The sequence below is a fragment of the Uloborus diversus genome, chromosome 9, assembly GCF_026930045.1.
Source record: "Uloborus diversus isolate 005 chromosome 9, Udiv.v.3.1, whole genome shotgun sequence".
Lineage (NCBI taxonomy): Eukaryota > Metazoa > Arthropoda > Arachnida > Araneae > Uloboridae > Uloborus > Uloborus diversus.
This window is the reverse complement of record NC_072739.1, coordinates 105,838,643-105,864,267: the sequence shown is the minus strand read 5'-3', so window position 1 is coordinate 105,864,267 and position 25,625 is coordinate 105,838,643. Positions and strand designations below refer to the sequence as shown.

Sequence of the window (25,625 nt, the reverse complement as noted above, 5' to 3'; positions counted from 1 at the left end):
TTAGGGACTCTGACCCGAAAAGTTTCCAAAATTAAGGGCCAAAAAACGCAATTTTGAACTCTTTTTGGTTTTCAGGGCTCCCAACACATTTTAACTTTAGAAAAGGGTAAAAAAGGACCATTTTCAATCAAAAAGAGGACTAAAGAGGACCAGTTAGGATTAAAAAGAGGACCTTGTGAGGACCATTTATTTAGGCCCAAGGAAGCACCAAAAGCAAATTAGCTGCCTGCTGCTAAATCTGTGAAGATAATTTGTTAATTAACCATAATGCTGAGATTTTAATGATACAATTCCTTTATCACCTTCTGCACAATTGATCTTTTTATCCATTGAATAATAATATTATTTAGGGGAGACCGGGGCAAGATGACGAATGTCTTAATTTTTCCGTTTTCCACAAGGAAACAGCATCAGCTGGATACTACTGGTTCTCCTATCGGCTGTTCGTTCAGCAATAGTTTAAAGACGCTGAAATTGTCATATTTGTGTTAATTCTGAAGCTCTGATTGTTTACCGCTGCTCCGTTATAACTTTCATTCATGTGTAAATAAGCTCTGCTAAATGAATAAGAATGATAGTTTGTTTCTTTTTAGTATTTATGAGTAAATTAGTTTATATACTGCCTATTACCATGAATAAACGTTAATTAATCGCTTTCCTTGATGGCAGTGAAGATGAATTCTTTCAAACAGGCCGTCCGGGGCAAGATGACGGGCCGAAACACGGGGCAAGATGACAATACTTCTTCTTTACAAGTCCTGCTTGTAAAGAAGAATATTGTGACTCTCCAACATAAGAATGGTTCTAGTGCTGAAATGCCTAGAGGGTTGGCGTGAAGAATGTTTCAATTATAAAAATGGCATTTTTATTTGTGACTATTGTTAGCTGCACAATTAAACACTTCAACATTACTTTGCAATTCATTAGGCTTAATTTGATGCTTTGTAAGATGTAAAAACACAGTAAAAATTTGTTAAACTATGTAATATATTCAAAAAATAAATTGTGTTCAACCTTTTTCAGTGTTGTCATCTTGCTCCGAGGCCAAAGTCATCTTGCCCCAGTACTGGGGCAAGATGACGATTTGCTAAGGCTATGAAAAAATAAAAATGTCCTTCATTTATTTCATTTGAAAATTGAAATGGTACTATATTTAATACTACAAAGGACCACTCTAACAGCTCATGTAAAGGAAATTTTATTATCCTTAAAAATAAATTAATAAGCAACGAAAATTGTTAGCATAGTCATCTTGCCCCGGTCTCCCCTACACAAACATTTGGACGGGGGGGGGGGAGGCGGGAAGCACTTAGCTCAGCACTTAAGGCAACCTCCTTAGAACTAAATAGGCGTAATGATACATTTTGAATTAAACCAGGGATGCTGGTAGTCTCACTGAAGGATAGATGAAGCTGTTCTTTAGTTTAAAATTATTTTGCCGTTTTTCTGTCTGCGTTATATCCCTTCTCAAATGATATGAATCTATCACACACCAAATAGATCTACTGTATTGAAAGTTTTCCTTAAAAATGTCTTAAATGCTCAATCACAAAGAGAAGCAGATCACACGAGGGTTAGTTTAGCAATTTTCATATTCAAAGTTTATTTTCAAGAATCATAAAGCTTACATCAAAAAAAAAAAAAAAAAAACTCCATAATTGCAGGGTTATGAGTGCTTTGAACTTTTATGGGGGAGAAAAACAAATTCCCCCTTTAGCAGGCATCATGACAATGAAATGATGTACACAAATTCAACTTCATAAAATTATATAATTCAACTGTGTTTCAAATACAAACGCTATTTTAAAATGTTATGTACTCAATTGTTTAAACTTAATACCCTCCCTCCCCCCAAAAAAATGAAAACAAGCTAAATATAATCAAAATTAAGTTTGCAAAACTAAATAAACTTGAATTAAACAACACAAAAATTATTTTTTAGTTATTTAAATAAAAATTAAATCGAGTTAATTTAACGTAGCGTGTCAAAATAACTTCTAATTGCCATAAATATAAAAAATATTTATAAGATGCAAAGCGAAGGAAAGCTCAGAGAAACAAATTTTCGCGAACCAAGTTCAATGCTGGCATGTTTCCCATAAAAGAAATTTATTCACTTTCTACTAAATTAAACATAAAACATGCTACTCTAAGGTGGCATATAGGGAAAAAACATTCGATTGGGAAAAATATTTTAATGTTTACAAAATGCAAAAGGATTGAAATTTCAAACGCGTGAAGCAATTTTCCGCGAAGTCTGAATAAGCTCAATGTTGTTGTGGATTCCAAAATATTTCCTTCGTTAATTGTTGAAATTAAAAGAAAAATAAGCTAAACTAAGGTAGCATATGTCGAAATACCTTCCGATTGTGGAAAATATCAAAATATTTACAAGATGCAAAAGGATTGAAATTTCAAACGCGAGAAGCATTTTTCCGCGAAGTTCGAGTAAGTTCAATGTTGCCATGGTTTCCAAAATAATTCCTTCGTTAATTATTGAAATTGAATGAAAAATAAGCTAATCTAAAGTAGCATATGTCAAAATAACTTCCAATTGTCAAAAACATCAAAATGTTTACAAAATGCGAAAGGATTGAAATTTCAAACGCGAGATGCAACTTTTCGCGAAGTCCGGAGAAGCTCAATGTTGCTATGGTTTTCAAAATATTTCCTTCGTTAAATATTGAAATTGAACGAAAAATACGCTTAACTAAGGTAGCATATGTCAAAATAGCTTCCAATAGTGGAAAACAACAAAATATTTACAAGATGCAAAAGGATTGAAATTTCAAACGCGAGAAGCATTTTTCCGAGAAGTTCGAGTAAGTTTAATGAAATCCCACCAAAAACATTCTGTAAAAAACTAGCCAAGTCTCGATGGAGCTGCTTGTTTATCTCTAAAAAGTAGTGAAATCTAGACAAAGTCTTGACAAGTCTAAGGTTCCTTACTGCGATTTCTTTATTATTATAGTTAATGTTGTGTGACTTGGCCGTTAGACATTCTTTATACCTTAGTGGGTACTAGGTCAATTTTGTTTACACGTTTTCCAAGTGGCAATTTTCCATCATCAATGGGTAGTGGTTTCGGCGAAAGATTGGTGCAATGGTGTCATGGAGCACCTGGTTTTGTACCCTTGTGTACCCTTTAACGGCCAAGTCACACAACAATAACTATAATAATAAAGAAATCGCAGTAAGGAACCTTAGACTTGTCATGACTTTGTCTAGATTTCACTACTTTTTAGAGATAAACAAGCAGCTCCATCGAGACTTGGCTAGTTTTTTACAGAATGTTTTTGGTGGGATTTCACTTCTTTTTGTAGAAACATTTAATTTGTGTAATGTTCGAGTAGACTAAAGTTAGGCAAGATTAAGTTAGAAGATGGTGTCCCACTACGCTGGACTTTTGCAATGACAGTCGATTTTTTTATGTACAGTCATAGAAAAAAAAAACGAAACACTCGATCGTATTCAAAGACTATTGATACTAGAGGCACGTGTAAGGTGTCATTGTTTCAGGAATAAAAAGTTCTACATAATTATGGTAAAAAATTGTTGTTAAGGGGTCGTCTTCATATTAAAACGAGCATCAACTTCAAATTTTTCAATAAGAACCCCCTTTTTTTATCACATATTTGTAATCAGCATCTTTTTTTAACTTTGTATACAAAGTTTTGTTTAATTCGATCCAGCCGTTACTTCAGAATAGAGTTTTGAAAAATTCCTCTCGTAATGTTAAAACGTATTTTGATATTTTTACTCATAACACAAAAACTAGATTAGGCACGGCAAAGATTGTTTTTTGTATCAAAATATGAATCGACCCAATAATAAAAACATCATTTATAACGCCCAAAATTTAATTTTAGTTTTTTTATGAATTATTTTAATATTTTTTGAAAAAAATATGATCTGAAACCATATTAAATTTTAACAGAAAAACAATCTAGAAGAGCTTTTATGAGGGAATCCAAAATTTGAGCTCAAAATATTCAGTAGTTTTTGCGCTATGCTTAAAAATTCCTTTTTTCCTACTTTAGGGGACCGTATACTTTTTTAAAACAGAAATTATGAAAGTTGGTTTCTTCGTAAAAAAAGAAAAAAATTGTTCAACAAACTAAGCAAACCAATTATAACGTGGTTTTTCTACATTAGAGTTACGCCTATGAATTTTTTAAATGCATAAATTTATTCGCTGTCTCTGCAGAAGAACAACACAATATTGCAACCGTCAGTTTTTTGTAGATATCGTTCAGACGTCAATGTGTAAATAATGCGAAACACTACTTCATTGTCTAATAAAAGAATATTTTATAGAACTTTTTAAATCAAAAGCTATACTTTAAATACTTCTGTTTTTTTTTTTTTTTAATTATTTTTTTTATTTTTTATTTTTTCTGCGTTTAGCCATTGCCTTTTGTAAAACAATAACTCAAATAATATATATATATATATATATATATATATATATATATATATATATATATTAATTTGAATTTTTGGCATCTTGAATTCAAATAATGTTTTTCGCAATCACGAGCCGTGTATGTGTGTGTAGGAGTGCGTGTACGTGTGTGTGTAGGAGTGCGTGTATGTGTGTGTGTAGGATATTGACGCGACCTGGAGACGGTTTTCGCCAGAGGAGCAGCATCGTGAGGCGGCCGGCCGACGATGGTGCTGCGGAGGGTGCTGGTGGGAAAATAAAATGATATCACATTAAAACAGTCAAATGAAAGCAATAAGCAATCGTGATTGCTCAAAGAAATTAACATGCACAACTTTTTCACAGAAACATACAACAAAACCCCAGTGTCTTGCCAGTCATGTTGCAATAGAGTGTAGAATTAGTGGCTCTTCCCGGTGATAATTTGCTAAAAGGAAAAATAATTGCCTTGTCTAATTCTAGAAAAAGTACTCGAAAAATAGCCGACAGTGTGAAGTTTCTCCTTTAACAGTATCCAAATGGGTCAAAAAGTAATAATTGCTCTTAGATAAGTTTACTGGTTTTTAGGAATTAATTTTTTTTGTATAGAGTTTGAATAATTTTCAATGTGTTAGGATCTAGGAGAGGAAATCTCAATCGCATTAGTGGGCCGCGTGCTTTGAGCTGTATTCTGCACAAAAGTAGTAGTTGTGGCTAATTGTGAACTTTTTTTTTTTTGACTTCGTCAAAGATTTAACAAAACATTAATTTGCGTGTTAGATTAAGTTGAGTTTTTGTCTATTCTTAATTATAATTTAAATACTATTTTTCTATTTACTTTCTCGGTCATTGGCGTGCATTTCACATTAAAATAATTCTCGCAAGACAATGATAAAATTTCAAAATATTTTCTTCTTTTTTGAACAACATGGAAAAATATCGTCAAAGAAAGAAAGTGAAAAAAAATATTGTTATCAACTAACGGGTGCCTATTTTATTAAATGTATCTTTTTCAGAATCCAAAATCTGGATATTCGGCTCCAAATTTGTGACACTGGAACTAATTCTACTTTCTGTTCTTATTCTTTGAACACACAACGGGCTAAATGGACCAACGTCACGGGCTGAATGCGGCCCGCGTCTTCACTGCGAATTGGGTTTCCTATTCCATGGCTGCTGTGAGTCCTAATATTGAACACAACAGCCCTGAACTAGATTTAACCGAACAATGTAGCAGGTGTCATGTCATTGAAGCCGAGAGTGCCTAAAAACTGGTGGATGAAGAAAATTTATCTCACCAGTGAGATGCCGTAAACATACAGCAGATAAATTTACTTTGCCTACCAGTTTATTCGCACTCTCAGCTTCAATAAGATGACTTCCGCATCCCACACGCTTAGTTCCGATTCCAGTCTGCGAAATATGCAGCGAGGACGAAATCGTAGCTTCTGGATAGTTCAACCCGCCTGTCGGGTATGCTGCCTATAGTATTGCTATAGGTGCGCCAGCCTGATGCTGTAGACAATGCTAGTGTGCAAGTATATAGTGCGCGAAACAATATCAAATGAAGCTAAGTTTTGTTTGTAATGTTACAAAATCGGAGAAATGACAAGAAGTCAGATTTCCGTTCACCATGGTTAAAATTAAAATGACTTTTTTTTTTTAATTACAGGTTGAACCATCTCGAATCTCGTTGCTAGAAACAGCATTGGGAAATTACTTTCCTAAATTGGTTTTAAGAGATGTTACATGTTTAACTAAAACCGCCGATTGTGTTATGTCTTTTTAATAATACCACGCATTATGATCTTTCGCATAAATTAGGATTTGAAACAAATCCCCTTTTTTTGATTACAAAAAAGCCTCTAGAACAATTACTGTGTTTGTCCACTGGGTTAATTCAAATAACCAAATTTTTCTCAAATAAAGTTCGAGTATAAAGGGTTTGCTCATTAACGGGTATTTATATTCTCCTGTTTCTGCTTTATTTTTTAGATTGATACTTCGTTCATTTTATGTATTTAGAGCAAGTTTTCACGGAATAAATGGACCTTGCTTCGCTCGAGTCTTCAATCTATTTAATGCTGCGTCTTCCCACGTTGTGCGGTACATTTTTTATATTTTTGTGTGCGATGGCTCAAACTTCTGCCGATGTTCTGCGAAATTAAAAACGCGCAATTCCATTTTACAATCAAAGACTTTTTATTCATTTCAAAATAAACCTGTAACATAGGTGCAACATTTATCAAACATATTCACATCATGTTTCTAGGTATAAGGTTGAATATTTACATTTCTATGAGGCTTGAATGATTATATGAGCAATCCAATAGGTTTATATTAGAAAAAGTCAAAAAGTTCCATTACTTTTAATTTGTCATTATTCGGTTTACTAAAGAACGATCTATACGATGGACCAGCCAAACCTCATCCGTCTTTCTTAGGTTAATGCAGATAGACAAAAATCAGTAAATATTTTTATTTATTTTTTTTCAAAAAAAAAAAAAAAAAACGACCGTAAATCGCTTTTTGCCGCAACATAACCGGCTAAAAAGTATCGGATTACGGAAGAAAAGAGAACTTCAAAAAATCATGAATTGAGCTGGATAATCTCGATCTTTTCTTTGTTTACATTCCGTTACTTGATAAGCCGTGACCTTGAAAGAAGCGTTTTCAATGTGGTGACGGTCCCTAAAACGTTTTTCGTTAATAACTCCTGTTCTACTGCACGGAATGCAGTGAAATTTCGTATCCTGGCTGTATTTTGCGGTCTAAACATAATTATGTAGCAAAAATTAGGGGTTCCCATTTGAAAATCAAGAGTTGGTGCTCATTTTGCTTTGTATATGGTCCCTTATCAAAATTTTACCTACGTAGTTTTAAAGAAGACTTTAAACTAAGTCGGATGACATCTTTCTTTCCTTTCTAGCATGAAAAATGGTCGAATAATTAAAAGTGTTTCGTTTTTTTTTTCTATGACTGTACCAATAGTAGAAGGGGGCATTACCATATCTCTAATACACCTGAGGGTTCTTCATTAGATACTTCAGCTTTCGATTTTTGACATCAAATGAAGCGGCCCCCCAAGTTGAATATTTTTTTTAAAGGTTGTATGCCGATCTCTAATAGTTTGGTTGGGTTCTTGTGTTTTCTAATCAGGGTCACTCCAGATCTTCAATTAGCCTAGTTTTTATAGTTTTCCCTTTATTTGGCCATCAAACCCTAACTCTGTATCAAATTTCACCTCTCTGAGTTTATGGGAAGTACTAGTTCTATTTTGATGATCATGAGCGAGTGAGTGAGTGTCATAAATGCGAAACTTTGCTTTCGCTTAACTTCGGAACTAAATGACCTACAGACTTGAAATTTCGGATTTTAAGTATGTGATTATAGCTTACTGGATGACGAAAATTTCTGCGTTCTAGTCTCATCAGAAGGTTCTCAAATAGGGGCCTGAAAATGCGGCGAAATGGTTCCAGTAAAGGATGGGCAGTGTTTTCTTCGCGCTTGACTTGGCGGGGGCACTGCCGTGCCCCCAAATCCCACCAAAAACATTTTGTAAAAAACTAGCCAAGTCTCGATGGAGCTGCTTGTTTATCTCTAAAAAGTAATGAAATCTAGACAAAGTCATGACAAGTCCAAGGTTCCTTACTGCGATTTCTTTATTGTTATATTTAATGTTGTGTGACTTGGCCGTTAAACATTCTTTATACGTTAGTGGGTACAAGTCAATTTTGTTTACACGTTTTCCAAGTGGCAATTTTCCATCGTCAATGGGTAGCATTTCTGGAGACAGATTGGTGCAATCGTGTCATGGAGCACCGGGTTTTATACCCTTGTGTACCCTTTAACGGCCAAGTCACACAACATTAAATATAACAATAAAGAAATCGCAGTAAGGAACCTTCGACTTGTCAAGACTTTGTCTAGATTTCATTACTTTTTAGAGATAAACAAGCAGCTCCATCGAGACTTGGCTAGTTTTTTACAGAATGTTTTTGGTGGGATTTCACTTCTTTTTGTAGAAACATTTAATTTGTGTAATATTCGAGTAGACTAAATTTAGGCTAAATTAAATTAGAAGATGTGTCCCACTACGCTGGACTTTTGCAATGACAGTCGATTTTTTTATGTACCAATAGTAGAAGGGGGCATTACTATATCTCTAATACAGCCGAGACCAGCTGAAGGTTCTTCATTAGATACTTCAGACTTTCGATTTTTGACATCAAATGAAGCAGCCCACCAAGTTGAATATTTTTTGTGAAGGCGGTATGTCGATCTCTAAATCAGGGTCACTCCAGATCTTCGATTAGCCTAGTTTTTATAGTTTTCCCTTTATGTGGCCATTAAACCCTAACTCTGTACCAAATCTCACCTCTCTGAGTTTATGGGAAGTACTAGTTCTATTTTGATGATCATGAGTGAGTGTCATAAATGCGAAATTTTGCTTTCGCTTAACCTCGGAACTAAATGAACTACAGACTTGAAATTTCGGATTTTAAGTACGTGATTATAGCTTACTGGATGACGAAAATTTCTGCGATCTAGTCTCATCAGAAGGTTCTCAAATAGGGGCCTGAAAATGCAGCGAAATGGTTCCAGTAAAGGATGGTACGGCAGTGTTTGCTTCGCGCTTGACTTGGCGAGGGCACTGCCGTACCCCCCGATGTTGCCACAGTTTCCAAAATATTTCCTTCGTCAATTATTGAAATTAAACGAAAAATGTGCTAAACTAAGGTAGCATATGTTAAAACAACTTCCAATTGTGGAAAACATTAACATATTTACAAGATGCAAAAAGATTTAAATTTCAAACGCGAGAAGCATTTGTCCGCGAAGTCCGAGTAAGTCGAATGCTGCCATGGTTTCCAAAATAATTCCTTCTTTGATTATTGAAATTAAACGAAAAGTAAGCTAAGCTAAGGCAGCACATGTCAAAATCACTTCGGATTGTAAAAAAGATTCAAAATATTAACTAGATGCAAAAAGATTGAAACCTCTAACACGAAAGCAATTTTTCACGATAAATCATATCGAATATATATGTTCAGAAAATTGTACTAATGAAATATTTTTAAAAGAGTTACAAGCACAATCCAATGATTTTTGAAAGAATTCAAGCAATAAAGAAACTTTTCATACTTTTTCAAAGTTTTCAAGCACATGAAAATGACCTCTTTTTTTTCCCCAAGAACTTTACAAGGTTTTTCATGGGCGTACGAATCTTGTTTAACACGCGCTGCAGCGGCGTGTTTGAGTGTACAATAACTTTTAACGAAATGAAAAACTTTTAAAATCTAATATTTAAGTAAAAACAATAAAAAAGCGGACTAATCGGACCAAAACTTCAAAAAGCGGTCTAAAGCGGACTTTACCATAAAAAACGGACTTTAAAGGACGGCGGGAAAAGCGGACCATTTGGGAGCCCTGGGTTTTGTCAAAGGGGGTAAAACCTTCTTTTGGATCACCAGTAAGTGTTTTTATCGCAACACTTAAACTTGCTGCTAGTCAGAAGTTGTTGCCGCAGCATGATCCAACTTTCAAGGTCATTCCAAAGTCGAAAAATGAATGGGAGGTTATATGAAATTGAAGACCTCTTTTGTACATCACACATGGCTTAAATACAGGGGAAGAATCCCCCAGAAAGTTTAAGAATTTGTCGTCTTGAAAAATCAATTTGACAATCTTTGATAATGTTAGAGGGAGAAGAGGTTTGAGGTTGCTCCCCGTCCATTTTTCAAAACTGCAATTGTTATATCCCTAATTATGTTTATAAAATAAATTCAGGAGCTCTCCAACAAAATTTTTTAAATTGTAGCTTTAAAAATGCAGTTTTGAAAGATTTTTGGTGATGTTAAGGGAAAGAGAGGTTCAAGGACCCAACCCTGGAAAATTTCTTAATTTGGTTTTAAAAATGCATTTTAGACAATTTTTGGTAATATAAAAGGGGGTGGGGGTAGTTCAGGGTCTCTAGTTCTTTTATGAAATTAAATCTTTTTAAATGCAATTATTGATTATGACCTATTATGCTGTAAGGGAAGAAGGGGGAAGGGTCGGGGGCTCTACCCCGAAATTTTGTGAAATTATAGTTTCAAAAACACAGTTTCAGATGATCTTTTATAATGTTTGAGAAAAGAGAGATTCAAGGCCATTCCCAGGGAATTTTTTGAAATTGAAATCTTCAAGACAACATTATAATATACCATCTTTGGTATCGTTAAGGAGACCGGGAATCTTTCCCAATTGAAGCTCTAAAAACATAATTTTGGTTGACTTTCAATGATATTAGGGGGAAGAGTTTTTGGAGCTTCTCTCCAGAAAATTTTCAATCAAAAAAAATCTTTAATGATGTTAGGCAGAAAAGTGGGGGAGGGGGGAGATACCTTCCCCTGGAACAATTTTGAAGTTAGCTTTTGAAAAGGCAGGTTTTAGAAGTTCTTTGGTAATGAGTGGGGAGAAAGGGCTTTTGGGCCCTTTTTGGGTCATTTTTGGGGGTGCGCCCCCAGAAATTTTCATTGTAATTGAAGCCCTAAAAACGAAAGTGTAGACAATTTTTAGTGATATGGGGGAAGGGGATGGCATTGTCAACTTCATTTTTTCCCGAGTTAAAGTCCGAAAAACGAAATTTTTGGCATTTTTTTTATAGCATGTGAAACTTTCAAAATTGGGGGGGGGGGGGGGGGGGTCTCCACTAGTTCTACTGAAGGTTTACTATTCCACCTTATTTATTTGCAGAGAGCTAAGAAATAGGGTTTCCAATTCCGCGCCTAATTCTACCCTACGGAATTTCAAGATCGTGAGGAGCCCCATCCCGGGGGATTGACTTTATCATTCTAAAAAATAAATTTTAATGTCAAATAGAAAAAGTTGTGCTTTTTAGGAAGGACTGCTTCTGTTACTTGAATTAGTTTTTTTGAATTCTGGACACCAGTTGTAGAGTGCTACAAAGTCATACACCAATTAACAACTATTGTTTGGTTTTGGTATGCAAAAGTGTACCCTAAAGATGTGTTTTAACAAAGTATTGCTCGTATGGGATGGGAAGGAGTTTTTGTACAAAAAATAAAGCGCTTGATGAATACACGTGCTGTGGCTCCACAGCAGTTGATATTACTGAGATTAAATAATTTTAAAAATATAATAAATAATAATGCTAAATAATTTATTTAGCAAAATATCCCCATAAACTTCATCAACTTCTAAAAAAGATTTTTAAAGTTTCCTTCTGGAGGTCATGCTAGTTTCTTGCTGAAAAACAGTAAATTTTGGTTGGAAAAACAGTAAAACATATATGATTGCAAATCAAAATAAATATTTCAAATTCTTATATTTGAATAATATTTTACAGTTAGACGAATACATATAGTCAAATGTACACTGAAAATAATCGACAGCTATTAGTTATTAATTAAATACGAAATCGTAGTTTACTTTCACCTCCTTTGAGAGTTTTCTGAAGTTTCAACTTTCTCCTCTTATTAAAATAGTATACTTTGGTTTTTTGTGAATGATTTTTCATAAACTCCTTGAATTTTTCACTGTCAAATAACTGCTTAAAATCGAAACATTTAATCTTTAGAAACATAAAATTGCAAAAAATTAGTTTTCGAATAGAAAGTCTCCAGCATTACAAGAAAAAAAAGTCAAAACTTAATTTTGGATGTTAAATGGAATGAACGGTTCACTTTAGACGCTCTTAACGGACGCTAAATTAACATTACACCCATGAAAGAGGAAACAGGACTTCATGCATTGGTTGTTATAGCAGAAGGGTTGCAGTAAAGCTTTACTGCTACTCTAATTTATTCTAATTTTAGAAGAAAAAGAAGAAAAAAATGTTAAGAACAAAACAACAATCGTGTACCTGTTGAGTCTTGACTTTGCTACTAGCTGATATTTCAGTTGAAGAGGTAGAGATTCAGTCATATCTTTTTGACAACATGCACGGACTAACCACTGTAAACCAAAAGCAGAAAACTTTGATGTTTCAAATAAAAGGTTCTTGTTATCTTCTCCACATGGCTTGAATTGAATATCTGAAATAGGTTTGATTTTGTGGCTGATATAAAATCTGAGTGAATCAAAGTTTTTCAAATACAGTATGGAACTAATTTTGGAATCCCGAAATCTGAAAGACCCAACACTTTACTCAGGGGTCTGTCCAGGATTTTTCACAGAGTCCGTTTTTTGTGAAAAATAAAATAATTTTGTGAAAAATCAATTATTTTTGTGAAAAATCAAATAATTTAAAAAAAAAAATTTCTTGTAAAAACGAAAGTTTAGACTCTTGAGATGGTGGAAACTGCATCATTGACACTTAAAGTTGAGTGTTTTCTCTCTTTTCTGTTGAGAATATCATTCTTGAGTGTTTTTCTAGTATTTGAAGAGAGGGGGGAGGCATCGCTCCCTTGTAGATGGGCACCCCTCAAGTATCAATATTTATCTACCATTCTACATCATGTTAAATTATACTATAAATGTTTTTTGTATTGTATTTAAAATAGCTGTAAGAAAAAAAAATAGGCAGGGGTTCAGCATTTAACTTTTTAATCCAAGACACTGTTTAAGAGCACAGAGTTTCGTTCAAACCTTATAAACTCCGGGATTTTCACAAAAATAAAAAAATATTTTATTTGTTATTAACTAAGCGTACTAAACATCGAAAATTCGAAAAATCAGATTTCCACAGCGGGTGCAAAGAGATTGCAATCCTCAAAGTGAAGGAATCAAAAGCATAAAAACGGCTTGTAAAATAAATATTTTTGATAAAATTACTTTTAAATTGCATTTTAGAGCCCTATGATAAACATATCATTAATATCTGGACACAGTTGAAGCAAAATAAATAAATTAATTAATTAAATAAAAAATAAACCGTCGATTCAGCATTTTAATTATTGACTCATAAAAGAAAATGGAATTCCCCTTTAAAAACTTGAAATAAGCTTTGTTACAAAAATAAAGAGACTTTTCATCTATTTGCATCCTAATAAAGCGAAGCTAGCTTGAAAAAAAAAAAAAAATATGATTCTCATATCGGATGTAAAAAGATTGCGTTTTTCAAAATGTAGACATCTATAGAAAAAAATAACAGTAAATAAAAGTTTATTTAAAGTTAATTATCCTTTTTAGTATCGAAAAAACCAAACCCATATAACTTTCTCCCAAAATAACAGTTTAACATCGCACCACCAGACACTAAGTGGCGATAAGTTTAAATATTGTAACCCTATCTGAAGCGATCACATCCGCCCCACCCATACTATCCTTTGCAGTTCTAAATTCATTTCGCTGTATATTATTGATGATTAAATCATGAGTGGGGAGAAAAGTGCTTACTACGCCTATTCAGAGAATGTTGACGCTTTTCCAAAGAAGTTTACAACAACACCGCTGCATAAAACAAACAAGCAAAATTATAAACCTAACTGACTTTCAGCTGTTAATTTCTTTCAAAGAAACCAACAACAGGCATTATATTTATTTGGCGGTAGTAATTATTTATGGCTTGCAGGAGCATCACAAGAGTGCCGATTTTTTTTTTTTCCTTTTGCAAAATTAGCTGATTTTGTATAAGTTGATTTTTCTAATTTAACTTTAAATATGCTGTATTATTTTAATTTGAGATTTGCTCTTTCAATAAACTATTTGTGAAAGATCCGTTTTTGTTTACCAGAATTTTGTGAAGGGTCCGTTTTGGTTGATCGGATTTTTGTGAAAGTTCCGTTTTGGTTGATCGGATTTTTGTGAAAGTTCCGTTTTGGTTGATCGGATTTTTGTGAAGGGTCCGTTAACGGACCCAAATTTGCTCTGGCCAGACCCCTGTTACTCCTTATTTATTTAAAACTTTTATTCCAAAAAAAAAAAAAGGAAAGAAAGATAAAAACGTCCACTTTTTAAAAATTTTACATGATTAAAATTTTGAAAAATCGGCTATATTTTGTAGGAAATAAAGTATTTACAACTTCTTATGTTTTCTCAGTGCCACATGTCATACATATTAGTATTATGCTGTACTTGTGTAACAACCTTTTATCATCCATGATTGATACAATATATATACCTAGCATGAGTGACCACAAAGGGTGGTAGTTTGTGGTGTCACCCTTCCGCTTAAAAATGCAAAAAAGAAAAAAAAAGTCTTAATGTTAAACCCTAAGTTCATACAATTTTTAGAAAAAAAAATATTCGAGTTTTTAGTAAATTTGAAGTTGGCTAATGTACAAGAGACAAACAAAAACTATGGACACTTTTTACAGACGCATGTGCGCAGGGCCATCGCGAGGTCAAAAAAGTTAGGGAAGTATGAAATTGATGGCTTCTCAATTATTTCAAACCATTCAAATGTATTTCAAACAAGGGAAAGATATAGGGTTATTCGTTTTTTTGGTTTAAGAGGAAGTCACTCCTAGGGCCTAGGCAGGTCCGGATCTATAAATTTTGAGCCCCCCTGCAGCAAAATCTGTAGGGTCCCTTCCCCATGGGCCAGTAGTGCATATTTGCAATGTTAATAAGTCTTAGTGCTAGATTTTTCAAATTTTTTGTTTCAATTTCTTGGACTGTATGGCCCCTTAAGGACGAGGGCCCCGCACTGCGGGTACGCAGATTCATGTCTGCTCCTAGGTCTAAGGATTGAAATTATGTACCTTACCCTGAGTATAATATTGACTCTAAGAGGAGGTAGGGGGGATTTTGGGGGTTTATCCCTAGGAAAATTTTTGAATTTGTACTCATCAAAATGCATTTTAGTTGAATGTTGATAATGTTAAGGGGAGAAGAGCTTCATGAGAGCTCTCACGTTCATTTTTCGAAATTGTAGCATTAAAAATACAAATGTTACCTCCAAATCTATTAGTGAAAGGTAGGTTCAGGGGAAGTGTCCCAGACAGTTTTCCAAATAATAGGTCTTAAAACAGTTTTAGATAAACTTTGGTGATGTTACGGGAAGGAGAGGAACGAGGGCTCACTCCCGGAAAATTTTCAAATTTATCGTCTTAAAAAGGCCATCTAGACTAGCTTTGGTCTAGAGAATGTTAGGGGGTTAAAGAGGTTTGATGCCCACCCTCGGGTATTTTCGAAATTGAACTCTTTAAAATGCGTTTGTAGGCCATCTTTAAAAATGTTTAGAAGACCAACAATTTTTCTAAACAAAAGCTCTAAAAACGCAATTAAAACAACTCTTTAGAAAGCTGTGACAAAGACTAAATAAATAAAATGATTTAACTACTAATCAGAATCTCTATTTAGTTTTAGAGCCGTTACTCGATAACTTAGTTGTTCCAGAAACACAACTTCAGTATTTTCCCACAATCCCACATTATCCACAAAATTCAATATTTTCCCACCAACCATAACTAAGTGATCCAATGGGCCTCCATTTCAGGATGCTATACATTAAAGTAATATGTAATAAACAAAGCAAATCATTGTTTTTCTGAGTTGTCTGCATATTTTTCACCAAAAGTGCTGATAAAAACCTTGTAAAATGATGCCTTATTTATGAAATTTGATGAAGTATTCAAGAAGTTATGACATTCCCACAGAAAAACACCTTTAAGAAATAAGTATATGAATTATAATATAGTCAACTCTAGATATTTCAAAGTCCCAAGGGACTGGCTGAAACCCTTTTGAGTTATGGGGTTCCCATAGACTTCTCAAGAGTTTGGGACCCAAGGAAAATTTTTAGATAGAGGAATATTCAAGCTACAAGGCTTCCGTAAGTTGACTGTATGTCGTGTATGAGTATAATGAGAAAACTCTATTTGACTCGCAAAAATCCTTATTTTTGCGTACTATGTAGAAGAAATAAATCAAAAAAAAAAAAAATAAATAAAACAGAGAGTGTAAATGAGTGTTTACAGGTAAGTATGTTCCCTATACAAATCCAGTTTACGTCAGATCTTGACCAAATTTGGCAGGGAGGTTGGGCCCTTGGGAAGGAACGTAGGAGGCTTTTCAAATGCCAAAAAAGACATGAAGCATTCAAATTTTAACTTTAGGACAGGAAAATGGCCTTTTTCATATGTTGGGGGGGGGGGGGGGATGCTCGCAAAAATTAGAACAAAATATCCATAGAAACACCTGATTTTTTAGCATCAGATAAAATGTATTCCAATGTTCCCAGGAAATTAGAATGTGAATTATAACTGTTTTTAACTCATTTCATGCTAAAATGTAGGTAAGCCTTCAATTAGAAATTCATTGTTGAACAATGCTTGTATTAAAATTTGTAGCGTGAAAAAAATCATTGAGAAGAAAGATGTTATCATTTTTTCCTTGAATACGAACAAATAAAATTCTGGCTTTTGTTTTGAAGTTTTTTCTTTAATCAAAAAATTTAAAATTTTTCCTTTTTTGTTATTTTTCTGCAATCTTTAGGGAAATTTTACATTTTCTTTTTTTTTTTTCAAGCTTGACACCTCAACTGACATAGCTTTTATTATCGAAGTAGATTGTGCAAAGCAGGGCAATGCATCTAGTACTACATAAGAAAGAGTAAAGAGAAAAACTTTTCTTTTAACAATAATCTCTTGAAATTTTGAATTTCCATAAAAAGTTACCACACATCTTACAATGGCCATCCTTTCATTACAAGTTTGGGGGATCCTCGCAATGCATATTTATGGACCCCTTTGTCAATCACAGAACTATGTAAAACATTTACCATGTGGATATTTGTATCTCTTTTTGGGGCCACTATGGTTTCAGGACCTCTCGTAACTGTAACGCAATAAATCGGCCATGGTTTTCTATTACTTTTTTATAGGCAAGGACGTTCCCATAGGGGTATACTCCATATAGGTCATATACTGTAAAACAATTTTTAGACATATAGATATAGTGTATACCCTCAAGATTGAAAATTTTTCATGAAAAATTTAGATTTTATCATTGCATTTTAAAATTTTACTTACTGCAAAAATAATATATTAATGTTAACCACATTTTCCCACAAGTAACCTTTTTTTTTATATAGTTCTTAACACTTTGTAAATCAACACCTTTTGAAAATACCCAAGAAGTACAATATCATTTCAAAACATGAAACTTAATTTCACCAGTTTTTTTCTTCTTCCTGGAAAACCTGGAACTCTATCACTCTCGGGCTATACCCTCAAGAATTTCTGGACATATTATGTATATGATCGCATACACATATTGTGCATAGTTGATTACTGGGAATTTACCCTCAGAAAAATTGATGGGATTATCACTGCTTATAGTGACATTCTGACTTACCAGAATAAGCATTTTTTTCCACAGAAAGCAGTTCCAGGATTTTGTCATAGAACTTTACTTCTTCTGTTCGTTGCTTGTCAACTGTCTCGAGGCATTTTAGGATATTATAACCATTAAGGTGGGGTTGTCTGCATTGTGCTTCATGATGATGTTTTTCTTTAAATGGGCCTTTCCATAAACATCCAATTGAATAGTTTTCACACAATGATGGCCTAAAAAAAGGGAAGCAACATCAGCAAGAGAATATAAGTCATATAGAAAAGGAAAAAATTCTTTACTAAATGACCTGCATTTACTATTTGATTCATTCTAATGCTCATTTATTGTATTGTTCAAGAGTTTTTTTCTCCAGCTTTACTTAATCCTAGAATTACGACGGTCTTCATATACCTAGAGAATTGTGGCGGTCTTCGTATACCTAGAGAATTATGGCGGCCTTCATATACCTAGAATTAAGGTGGTCTTCGTATACCTAGAATTAAGGTGGCCTTAATATACCTGAGTCATTCCATGTCAACCGACCTAATTTTGCATGTCGTCCCTACTCGACTAACTCCGATTTCGATGAAATTCTATAGAGGTGTAGAGATGCTTTTGAAACCAACCTAAGCGAATTTTCAGCTTCCTAGGTTCAAATCCTGAGGATCTAGGAACTCCGAAAAATGTGATCCAAAATGGTGGATCAGCTTTTTGTGCCAAATTGCCATATTTAGACTAAGTTTACAGAAAATTTTATTACACTTGAAGCCTGAAATTTTAAGCGCTTAAAGTACGTTTGGCCGTGAACTATTTTTGTGAATTTGAGCTCGTTAGATTTCGTTTAGATTAGTTGTCATAAAATCTGAACAAAAATTATTCAAAAGCTCATATTTTGTGATTCCATTGTAAAAGTACTTGTTTTTAATGGGTCACAGTTGCAGAGCTTAAATATGTATTTTCTAAAAGATATTGACATCCAAAATGGTTATCAAAACCGTTCAAGTGAAAAATAGTTTATTTTCAAAGCGCTATAGTTCAAGTTTGTCACCTTGCATCTTCTTTTCGTTACAACCATTAGAAAGAACAGACTTTTTCCTTTCAAAATAAGTTTTATCTTTGATGGAGTTCTTTCGTTTAAGGATAAAAAAAAATGAGCTTAAAATTTAGACTATCGTAACGAGTTGCAATGTTTAAGAGCAGGTTGCGGCAAATTTTATTACACTGGAAGCCTGAAATTTTAGGGGCTTAAAGTACTTTCGGTTGTCAATACGTCCTAGTGTTTTTATGAATTTGAGTTCACTAACTTTTATGTAGCAAGCGTGCAAAGTCGCAAGAAAAACGCAGGGGAGAGAAACTTTTCCCTGGATTTTTAGAATTTCATAAATTCTGAACAAAAATGATTCAAAAGCTCGTACTTTGTAATTCTATTGTCAATATACATGTTTTTAATGGTTTATAGTTACAGAGCGTAAATATTGATTTTCTTAAAGATATTAGCATCCAAATGTCTGTCAAAATCATTCACATGAAAAACAGCCTATTTTTAATGCTTTGTAGGTCAAGTTTGTCACCTTGCATCTTCTTTTCGTTGGCACCATTTGAAAGAACACATTTTTTCCTATCAAAGTAGTTTTTAATTACGATGATGTTCTTTCAGATAAGCATAAAAAAATAAGCTTGAAATACTGTTTGCCATTCGCAAGAAAGTCTTGTTCTACAATAAATAAAGAATGGTGAATGCCGTACATACAGAATATTAGGGATTTTGTGACTGTTATTAGTCAGAAATAGGTTTTTAATTCTTTTCTTAAAAGTTCTTCTGCAATTTAAATGTGTTAGAAACAGAAAAATATTCTGTTCTGGAAACAGACTAATACATCAGACAGAACAAGAAAATTTTGTATTTCTATCATATTTCATTTGCAAAGTGAACTTTTTTCAGAAGTCAGAAACGGTTTCAACTGTTTCTGACTAATAACAGTTGCAAAATCCCTATTGGTCAGTGTTTACCACATTCACCATTCTTTATTTATTGTAGAACGAGACTTTTTTGCGAACGACAAACAGTATTTCAAGCTCATTTTTTTACTCTTATCCGAAAGAACACCATCGTAATGAAAAACTATTTTTATAGGAAAGATATGTTCTTTCTAATGGTGCCAACGAAAAGATGCAAGGTGATAAACTTGACTTACAGAGCATTAAAATGGCCTTTTTTTTATGTGAATGATTTTGACAGTCACTTTAGATGCCCACTTTACATGTGAAGGAATTGTCCTACAGTTTTCTTTTTGACACCACTGAAAAGCCTTTTTTTACTCGAGATCTAACTTGACCTATGGTCGAAAAACTAAACTTCTATCTCCAAAGGAAAATCGTTACAAGCCGTGAAAAACCAAGTTTGAATAATCTCATCTCCATTAAAATTATTGATGTTTTATTTGGGGTTTTCATAGTTACGTCTTTTCGATTCACTTGTTTTTTCATTCTTATTAACAAATCTTCAGCGTTTTGATTTTAACGGAAAATCTTAGGCTCAACTCAATTTAAGCTCCGCGAGCTAGAGATCAAAATATATTTCTAGAGACCACGAATATGAAAGCGACTTTTCAAACCTATACAACTGCAGTTTTGCAATGCTCAGGAGCCTCCTGGCCTTTACCGCTCTGCAAGTTAGTACAAATTTTTTTGAAACCCGGGGAAGGCGTGCTTTTTGTTTCAAAGGGAGCTCATAATGCGTTTTTAATCTGTTTCTTTGTAATTGACCATTTAAATTTTGCGAGTCAACTAATATTGTGAAGCAATCATCAGGGGTTGGTGAGCGTTAGCGAACAGGGGGCAGAGCCCCCTAGATTTAGAAAAGCGGGTGAGCATGCATCTTGTATAGCTGCTAATTTACATTAATGAAAAGTGCCATTAAACTGATGAAAGTGTATGAGTCTGAAATCAAAATGAAACATTCATAATGCTGGATTGCTATGTTTCCTACCTTTCCATACACTCCAGAGTCTTGTGGTACTTATATACATCGAGTGGATATTCCAGGCAACAATAGGGGCAGGTGACAGGCAGCTGGCATATTGTATTTTCGACGGCAATGTTGCGAGAACACAAATCCTTACTTATAGTAGTGTTGCATGTTGGGCAAGATGTAATTTCATTTTGGAGTTTACTCTCGGCAATCATGTCACCAAGACAGCCAGAACATATCAGATGACCATATTTGCACTGAAATAGACATACTTTTTAAGTTTGCAAGACATATGTATCAATACATAAATAAAACTCATAGCAGTGTGTTCTAGCTAACTATAAATAGATGTTATTTATTTATATTAAGTTGCGAGAACATTATATTTTCAAGGCCCATACTTAAAACAGAACAGTAAACTCCCGTTTATCTGCAGAATTGACAGGTGTGGCTTTGAGGGATAACCGATTCTGCGAGTCATTGGAGTCTGCAGAACCTAATATAGGAGTTGATTCAAACACAAATTGATAGGCGTGGTTTTCAGGGATAACCGATTTTGCGGGTCATTGGAGTCTGCAGAACCTAATACAGCGGTTGATTCAAACACAAATTGGGTCCGCTTTGCAGTGCCTTCAAAAAATTCGATATTGAAAAAAGAGGCCCTTCACAAAATTCTATATCGCGAAAGCTACCCATTCAAAAAAATCTATATTGCTAAAGCAAACCCTTCAAAAAATACTATATCGCAAAAGCGATTTTGTTCTTTTTTGCTCCAATATTAAATGCATTTTTCATCAATTCAATAATATGTGGGGAAATATTTTATTTACATTTTTTAATTTTATACCATTTGAAAACTTAGAATTTTTTGCCTAAGAGGAAGTTTGTTTGAAGTCTCTACAAGCATTAGGAGAGCTGTAGGAATGGTTTAGAGGAAAACAACCTCCAAGGCTTACCTTAAGCAAGCTGAACAATTCTAAATGGTTAAGTTCAAGAATAAAATCAAAAGTTAAAGATAAACTAGCTGTTTTGCTCAGCTTTGCACGGTCCACCTCGAAAATAAAAGTTATGTCAAGTGACGCGTGTTCAACACTCAGTCATGAACCAAAAAAAAAATCAGTAACATTTTGCGGCAGACTGCAGAAAAATAACCAAAAAGTAAACATTTTAAATCCTCTGATTACAGGAAAAGCGTGTGAAACAAAAGCAAGAATTTTACTTGTTCATATTGTAGAAAAAAATGGCAACAGATCTTTCGTCTCAATGATTTTTTTCATGCTATAAATTTTAATAAAAACATTGTTGCGGGAAGTTGAGATGAAGCACTGAATAATAATTTAAATGGAGGAAAACCTTGAAAAAATAGGGATTTTATGTCGAAATCTATGTATCATAATAGTTTTTAATTGATATCTCCGCTAATTATTATCAGAGGATTATGTTAAATAGCCAAACATAAAGACAGGAAAATTACGCATCCATCCATACCTGGTTCGATGGTCAGTTGACTGTCGTTCGGGAGAAGTAACTTGGACATACATACGTACATAGGCTCAGTTTTTAATTATATAAGATGGAACTTATTTTTGAAACTGAAATTAACTTTTGTACGTTACCTACCATGGTTACGTCTTTTAGCTTCTTTGTTTTGTTCCTTTTTTTTCCTTTCAAACATCTTACGATCTAAACCTTTTTATTTTTTGAAAAAGATTTCAATTAAAATATATCAACTTTGAAGAAAAAATCGCATGCTTTTATATTCTTAGTTTTTGTGGAATGATGTTCAGTAAATTATTAAAATACTGCATTCTACAACTTTCTTTCTAGAGTGTTTAATTTTGGAAAAATGTCTCATTTTGTGTTTTAAGCAAGGAAGGGAAACATCCTTTTAAAATATTTCCAAGACTTCTGCTGGTTTTTATTAAGCTACATGATAAATTTTCAAATCTGCCAAAAATATGTTGAGATCTTGAAAAAAAAAAAAAAACATACTTGAAGCATTGTAGATGTAAGCTGTAAATATACAGGCAAATCAAATGGCCTTTCAATATTCCACTATAGGCAAAGCCATGTGGGTACCGCTGGTATACATAAAGAGAAATAAAGCCTCCCCCCCCCCCCCACTCTTAACTTCTTCCCTTCCAGCATGCAGTAACAGAATGCGATTTTTGTACCTTTTTTTTTTAATTTTCTTTTTATTTTCGGTTTTGATTGGATAAATTCAAAACTGGAAAAGTTCCACTCAATCAGTGTCTAACTACAAAGTCTTAAATATAAACACACCAATCTATATATATAAAAATGGATGTATGTTTGTGGGTGTGTGGGTATGTGTGTATGTTCCTTATACAAATCCACAGTTTTCGTCGAATTTCATCCAAATTTGGCACAAAGGTAAATTGTTGCTCAAGAATTCATATAGGCGGGTTTTTGGAATTTTAAAAAGACCCAAAGAGGTCTAATTTCATATTTTGAGTCATAAAATTGTTCTTTTCTGCACGAACGAATTTTTGTATAGTTATGAATTTAGTCTAAATGAAACGTCCGTAAAAAACTGCCGTAGATGAAATTTCTTCTAAGATTAACTTTAATCGTTAAGTTTGTGAACCTTGGTTCAAACCAAATGAAAACGGTTATCAGCATATAACCACCAGGAGCTATTTCAAATGCAATCAACACAAAACGTATCCTGAACGATGCCCGTTAATGCCGCTTAGCGATGAGAGTTAAAGCATGTTTGGCGAGAACGCCGTAGATGTAAGAAATGATGCTGTGTACATCGTTTCTTAAACTGCGACCTATGAAGCCCCAGGGTTCCATTGATGCTACTCATGGTTCTACTTAATTTGAATACTACCGTTAAATTATAATTTTTAAATATTGTTTACTTATAAAACCCACAACAGTAAGGGTTGCGTGTAATTTTTGGTCAGTTTTTTTCCTATTAATAGCAGAGAAAGTACAAACATGAAAAAGGTAAATATATTGAATTCAATATTGACGTACAATCTTCGACTGTTTCAGCATTAGAATACTTTTATTAAAACCACATCTATTTCATTCTTGCAACAGAAATTTAATTTAATGTTCTATGATCCTTATGAAACCAATTTGCAATGTATAAATTTTCTTTATACTATTCCTTGATTTACGTTGAATCTTTAAGTAATTCGGTTCAACTGTAACCGATAACCTAATTCGGTTTAATAGAAGTCGCTCCAGGCTGTCAAAAAACTGAAGTAAAAGTAGTAATAATGCAAATAAATTGAAAAATAATCATAGTAATGCATAAAAGCATGAATTTATCTTTTAAAGGGGAGGGATTGTGGTCAAGTCTTTCCCTACATGCATGTATATATATAAAAATGGATGTATGTTTGTGTGTGTGTTTGTTCCTTCTATAAATACAGTTTTCGTCGGAGTTCTTCTAACTTGTCACAAAGGTAAATTGTTAATTAGGAATTTATATAGACGGGTTTTTTGGAATTTTAAAAAGACCCAAGGTGGTCTAAATTCATATTTTGAGTCATAAAATTGCTCTTTTCTACACGTACAAATTTTTGTATAGTTATGAACGTAGTCTAAATGAAAAGCCCATAAAAAATTGCCTTAGATGAAGTTTCTTCAAAAGATTAACTACTATCGTTAAATTCAGAAACTTTGATTCAATGGTTTGCAACTTATAACCACCAGGAAGTATTTTAAATGAAATCAAAACTAAAGGTATTCTCAAAGCTGGCCGTTAATGTCGATTCGTAATAAGCGTAAAGCATGTTTGGCAAGAATCGAAGTGTTGATGTTAGCGTTTTTTTCCTGCAAAGAAGGAATGCATTACGGTCTCCGACAGTTCTACTTACTTTGCATGCTTTCTTTTGGTATTTCCGTTGCAGTAATGGTAGAACGAAGTTATAGATCAGTATTTCTCACATGACCAGCCCAGAAAATACCAAAATCAGCTCGGTATCAATAATACATTCATTATTCATATACAAGCTTCAACTCTTCAACAATTTAACGTTGGATGGTCCTCAAAACCAATATGCATATTTTCTTTATACTATTCTGATTTACGTCAGATCTTTACCTAATTCGGTTCAACTAAGTTTAATCGCTGAATGCTAACAAAGAAAAAGAGTAAAAAATACAAATTTCGCAAATAAATTTCAAAATAATTATATTTGTGCGTAGGAATTTGTAGCGTATCTTTAATTTGTTTTCCAATGGGGAGGGAGGGGATGGTTATAACGTTTATTACATGCACATAAACTACCCTACTAAGATTACCAATGCGTGCTAAAATTAAAGGTTGTGCACCTTTTTTACTCGCAAAACCACACGGAAATATAATTCGGCGGAGTTCATACAGTTTGGGAAGGTTGGAGTTTTAAGTTTGGAAAAAATGCAAATAATTATTAATTTAAATTTAAACTGTTTTAAACTGCAAAAAATTGGTAATATGAATTTAAAATTATCACTGCAATAGCTTAAACTCTCTCTAACAGTATAGGGATAAGGAGAAATACTCTGTATCTCATGTGTAACCATAATGGAAGATTAAGTGCTGTAAATGTATTTGAGATGTAACTATTTTCGATATAGATAGCTTTATGTTACTTGCTTAAGGTTGGTTTCATTCACAAATGAAATTCTTCTTGCTACTGGGAGGGGGACTAAGAACAATATTTAGGAGAAAGTTTTGAATTAAATTTATGGATTAGAAAAATTTGAATCATTTAAGTTTTAAATTTTTAAACTACGTTTCGAAACGTGAAATACATTTCGTTTGCTTTTAAGCTGTGGATAAGGAGAACAAAATATGCAACAAGATTCTGTAAAATGCAAACAAAAGATTTGTCTATTATCCAGAGTTAAGTACAAACAAGACAAGTTTATATTTCAAAAAATTTCACGGGCTGCAAATAATTAAAAAACAAAATCTAACACGGATAGTGACCAAAATGCGCACGCTTACTTCTTTCTCTATAACGCAGTTTAATTGAAGGTTTT

General features: G+C 33.5%; 1 protein-coding gene across 1 annotated transcript in view; it reads right to left on the bottom strand.

Annotated features, from left to right (window-relative positions):
- The window catches only part of LOC129229867 (zinc finger TRAF-type-containing protein 1 homolog), a 35,776-nt gene that overhangs the window by 936 nt on the left and 9,215 nt on the right, over nt 1-25,625 (bottom strand). Inside the window, exons 2-4 of the mRNA XM_054864246.1 lie at nt 20,637-20,875; nt 17,669-17,880; nt 12,291-12,462 (exon numbers count right to left, since the gene is read on the bottom strand). Of these exons, the coding sequence (XP_054720221.1) occupies nt 12,291-12,462; nt 17,669-17,880; nt 20,637-20,875 (623 nt within the window). The remainder of the gene's footprint in view (nt 1-12,290; nt 12,463-17,668; nt 17,881-20,636; nt 20,876-25,625) is intronic.